General features: G+C 35.6%; 1 protein-coding gene across 1 annotated transcript in view; it reads left to right on the forward strand.

The window, feature by feature from the left end:
- Positions 1–4,878, forward strand: part of LOC113518500 (voltage-dependent calcium channel subunit alpha-2/delta-4) — a 30,707-nt gene extending 25,829 nt beyond the window's left edge. The window contains exons 16-19 of the mRNA XM_026903464.3: positions 961–1,203; positions 3,187–3,292; positions 3,538–3,968; positions 4,695–4,878. Coding sequence (XP_026759265.2) covers positions 961–1,203; positions 3,187–3,292; positions 3,538–3,968; positions 4,695–4,805 — 891 coding nt within the window. The 3' untranslated portion in view covers positions 4,806–4,878. The remainder of the gene's footprint in view (positions 1–960; positions 1,204–3,186; positions 3,293–3,537; positions 3,969–4,694) is intronic.
- The last annotated feature ends 643 nt before the right edge of the window (positions 4,879–5,521 follow it).

Genomic DNA, 5,521 nt, shown 5'->3' on the forward strand with positions numbered 1-5,521 from the left:
GCTTGGATACCTCTGTCCCACTCGTGTTTCAACTGTGAAGCAGTTGTGTTTGCATAACTGTGTTTCAGTTTGAAGGGTGGGATATGGCGTGAATTTACTGGGTACAAAGGAATAACACCTGAGTCCTCAGGAATGGCAACGCATGGGGGGTATCATGGGCGAAACAGTATACTCGGTTATGTCCATGGTACTGCTCATGTCTATAGGCGATGGTTACCACTTTCCATCAGGTGGGCCGTCAGCTTGTTTGCCATTCCAAGTTGTATAAAAAAAATAATTAAATAAGTATGCCCACGAGGCTTTTCATATAAATGGGAAGCCTTACGAACATTATAAATGTAAAAGTCAGTTTGTATGTTAACATCTCTTCGCACTTTAACGGCTTTATCAGTCGTCATGAAAATTGTTATGAATTATATACATATATTTGCTGTATCGTACCGTAAAAGAGTGGGCCATCCCTTCATTTACTGTAGGTGTCGTAACAGGCGACTTAATGAGGAAGAAGGAGATGGCCTAAGGGAATTTAATGGTCGAGAAATGGGCAGCAGTATCCCTTTTAAAATATCACTAAAGCCTGATTACCGTTGCTAACCCGCTTGCCCAGCGTGACAACTATTGGCCAAACCCTCCTTATGGGGGAGGCCTATGTTCAACAGTGGACATTTAACCGCTGATGTGATGATGATATATATGGGATGGAAAAGTATATGGGTTACTATTTATGTCGGCCAATCAACATATCCCGGTCTCACGGACGACATTGCGAGTAAAAGCTAAATAAATAATGTAATTTTAAGAATAACCAAACTGACCTACGTTTATTTTTATCGTGAATGCCTGATTAGTTTCGTGACCGACTGGGACCCTTAATCACGAGTAACTACATATGCGAGCACGAGTTTGGCTCTTAAAATAAAAATATAACTTATTTATAACTGCTCCCTTTCTTTGTTACAGGAGTTTACATGCAACGGAGATAATTACGACTGCTATGTCATAGACAGTTCTGGTTACGTCGTATTATCAAGGCAAAAAGAACAAATAGGCCAGTTCTTCGGAGTCATAGACTCGAACACGAGACACGTGCTACAGTCGTTTATAGACAAATCGATATTTGAACATGTGGAGGTGTTCAACTATCAGGCTTTATGTCCTTACTATATGTTAAAACAGCCGAACAGTGCCTGGACAGTAGCGACGGTTAGTACAAATATGAAGTTACTAGCTCTAATTCGCGGCATTCCTGGGTTAGAATAAACTGTAAACCATGATAATCTGGGCTACGTTTAGGTTAAGATATATTTTCTGTCTGTTTGTATGTTTGTCCCAGTATCAGGTAAAAATTACTGCACCAAAGTGGATGTGGTTTTTCAAATTAAAAATTTTTGTATGTTTTATCTTGATATTGTCACACAGATGTGATTTATTTTTGTTTTCCTATTTATAAAATCCACGGAAATATAATCGCGGGGAAAAGTTAGTATTTTATATTAACATTCTTCACCAGGAAGTCGTATTCATAAGAGATTACGGGATCAAGCATAATACCTATCTTTTTAACTGAAACAGATAACGCATTGCTGCTTTAATGTTACTGTTTCATAGCTGCAGCCTTAGTCTATCTGGATTCCTTGGAGCGGTGGGTCAGTGCCGCCCAATTCGTGGATCAATCGTGACCCAATCGGTAAATCAGTATAATGATACTGATCTACCGATTTTCCTTTTATTAGCTCCCTCCTTCTAAGGCTAGCATGTACAGGATATAGCCTGGTAAGCTGACCAGGCGGTCAGCAGTACAGTCAGGGGGAAAGGGATTGTTAGCAATGGAGTTTGACAGCCCCATTGCTAGCAATATGCCCTATTAGGTCGACCTCCACGTGGTTTCCCCTGGAAACCATCGTGAACAATTCTTGTTGAATTCGTCACGATGGGCTAACTGACCTGTTTCATCCTCACCTATCATCCTTCACTGGTGCTCCGCCGGTATATACCGAAAGCGCGGGTGGGGTTACCATTACATTATCATACATAAAAAAAAGCAGTGCATTCACATGATATAGGATTAATTTCGTGTATTCCTTGTCTTGTGCAGGTGTATTAGACTTATTTTAATTGCCTCTTATAACATCCTAAGGATGTAAAGGAGGAGTGACGCTGATTCTAACATATCTCGTCATTAATTGGAATGTTTATGTATGTTCATAATTGATGTGGCTCTTTTGCGATGAAAAATTTTAATGAATGTAGCAAGAGATATGTATAAAGATAGATAGATGCCTTAGATATTTGGTTTCTTTTTTAATTGCCTTATAAACGATCTGGTATTTCAAAGAAACATTACAGTATTATGTATTCTTATCACAAAAATCGATATTGCAAATCAGTGTTATCAGTAGTACCACAAATAAAGTTTTGTGATAGGAAAGTTTTATAATTCCGTTGTTCAAATTTACATTTGAACTATTCTTTTTTTTTTGTTTTAAGACAAATAAGATACACTGTTGAACAAAAACTGCGTAGCAAAATATTATAAACTCAATATTGTGCATTCTGTATATGTTTTTTCATTTAAGAGTTTCCTCTTGTCGGTGCAACTAATTGCGTTCTATATACGAGTACAATTATTTCTAGTTATTAGATTAGATTGCCGTGTGGTCCCGGCTTAGAATAAGACACCCCTTTTTTCCGTGGGTGTCGTAAGAAGCGATTAAGAGAGGACGAGGGATAGATAGCAGCGTCCTCCTTTCCAACGCCTAACTGCGGTTGCCAATCCGCCTGCCAAGCGTGGCAACTACTGGCAAAACCTCCTTACATTCAGCAGTGGACGGTTAAAGGCTAATATGATGATGATGATCAGATTAGAATTCTAATTATTTTTAATCTTATCTGTTTACGAAATAACTCGTTTGATTGAAAATCGATGAGTTCAAATCTGACAAATCATTGCGTGCATACCAAATGTATGTGATGTTTTGTCAGAACTGAATATAGCAAAAAAAATTATACTTGTAACTAAGTAGGTTTCAAACGAATTTCAAATTGAAAGAATATGATATCAAATTATTATTTACTTTCACACGGAGAGCTGTTCGTTTTTATTATTTTATTTTTAATTAATTATAAATTTGATATTTAATGACATATATTCTATTTTGTTTTTTAAATGAATTTATTTATTTTCAGCCTTTTAGTACAGCTACGAATTTCTTCCGTTGGTTATTAGCAGAGGCTATGTTGATTTTATCCGATGTTACAAATTGGAATTGGAAAGTGTTCGCTTTGGATGACGGTAAGAGATCACACTATACATTATAATAATTATAATATGATTATATTAGTATATATATACTCATATGTTATATTTTTTAAAGTATTTTCATAACAGTAATTTCGATTTGTTATTATAATTAAATGATATATATATATATATATATATATATATATATATATATATATATATATATATATATATATATATATATATATAATACCTTTAATATTTCCGCTTTGAATAACCGCATGGTTGTCTCGCAGACTATAGCGATCTAATCAACCAAGAGCCCACAGAGGAGCCCACGACAACCAATCCACCGCCGTCGGAAAACGAAACCATACCAGCCCAAGAGGAAGAGGACAAACCGTTCTCTTGTGATCACCGCATCAGTCTATACATTTTGAAACAAGAATATATCTTAGAAACTATGGGAGCATCGCCAGTGGTCTATGAGGACCGACCCGGTGCTTGTCATCCGGCGTATTGGGCGTCTCACGTGTCTAAAACAAACTTGCTACTGGTTGTGGTGGAAAGCGGGATGAGGGAATATGGGAGGAACTGCAGCATACCCCCAGACACGAAGCCGCAGCCAACTGTCGATTCCACGACTAGTCGGGAGCCGTGCCACAAGTTGGACTTGGGACATCTGAAACGCCGTCGGCTGGAAGGATGTTTTACCTACCATATAGGGGTATTTTTTCAAATTTCCTTTTAGATTTAAGTAAAATACGGATCCTTTAAACGTAGCGTGAAAAAGTACTTAATGAGCCGGCATAGTGCGGTCAGCCGTTGAGAGTAGTTTCTCTCTTCGCTCGATCGCTTTCATGGATCATGTTGTCTCTGTATTTGACTCTATATAAAAAAAAGATACGTAAAATTCTGAAGATATAATATCCACCATCATTACGTATATAGATGACTAGTTATTTAGTATTATTTTGTTTATGGTCTAACGCATAATTAAACAATTTAAATATTTAATGAAATAACCGATAATATTCCTGTTGAATTGACTTGGATGAAATTGGCAAAAACATAGTTTGAAGACATATCAAAGATAGACACATAATATAGGTACTATCTTTACATAGTAAATTGTCGTAGAAAAATTAGGATGTATTGTAAAATTCATGGAAATATCAAAGAGTCATATATTTAATTAAATCAACAAAGATTTATTTTAATAAGCTTGTTTTGATAAAATACTAATTTGTAACAATAATTGTTCAAATTATTGTCTCCCTTTTTACCGATAAGCTGACCCGAATTGCCAATCTGGGCGTTCGCGTTGCTAGAAGACGGTAACCATTTATCATCATGTGGGCCGTTTGTTATTTCAAGTTTAATAAGTTAATAAAATAATATTTGAATTACTACTATATGTTTTTAAATAAATATTCAAATTGTTACCTTACAGGAAAGAAATATAACAGCTTGCGGTATCGGTAGTACGACTAAGATGGACAAACTGGTGTTGGTTAGCACAGTTCTAGTCGCGGCGCTGACCTATCTCAAGCACTCCCGATGACCACTCCTCGATGATCACATAAAATACATATTTGTACCTTTGTTACTTTCGCAATAAAATTGTTGCACCTTTAGTTTGAACTTTTATTTTTATTTAAATTCTCTGTGCGAGTGATAGAGCAGAATAACATAATAGGCTTTTTTATATCTAAGAGTATTATGTTGTAAGAGGCAACTAGAGGAACAAAGCAAGAGAATAAAAAGAGAGTGAAAAACTTACCAATTTTTTTTTTGTTATAATGCATTAAATTGAAATAAACATTATGTTTCAAAATAATTTAATAGTTTTAGTGGTATAATTAATACAAGGTAAATTCAATAGTTACAGAGTAATTTTAAAAACAGGTCATCGTAGAAGTTTATCTAAATTTCATTTATCAGTTTATAACGTTATTGAGAAGGAAAAGATTGCAATACAATTATTGATACTTTTTAACAACTTCATTCTAACTCTCCGGTTATTGTAAACATCGTTAACAGATCTGATTAATCTAAAAACAGCAGTGCGCTCACCCTCTGAAATGTTGTATTCTCTAATATTGATAGAAACATCTAAATATTAAACTACTCACGAACTGAAAACAAGAGGGTAGATAGTGTTCTAGCGACATCCTGACCTACTGATAGTAGGGTACAAATCGATGCGTTCTGCAGGTAAACGTGTGAATCCACTTGTTATACCTACTTGTGGAGTACACTGAAATAAAGAGCTCAAAG

Source organism: Galleria mellonella, unplaced genomic scaffold (genome assembly GCF_026898425.1).
Source record: "Galleria mellonella isolate WM207_F2 unplaced genomic scaffold, CSIRO_AGI_GalMel_v1 utg132, whole genome shotgun sequence".
NCBI lineage: Eukaryota > Metazoa > Arthropoda > Insecta > Lepidoptera > Pyralidae > Galleria > Galleria mellonella.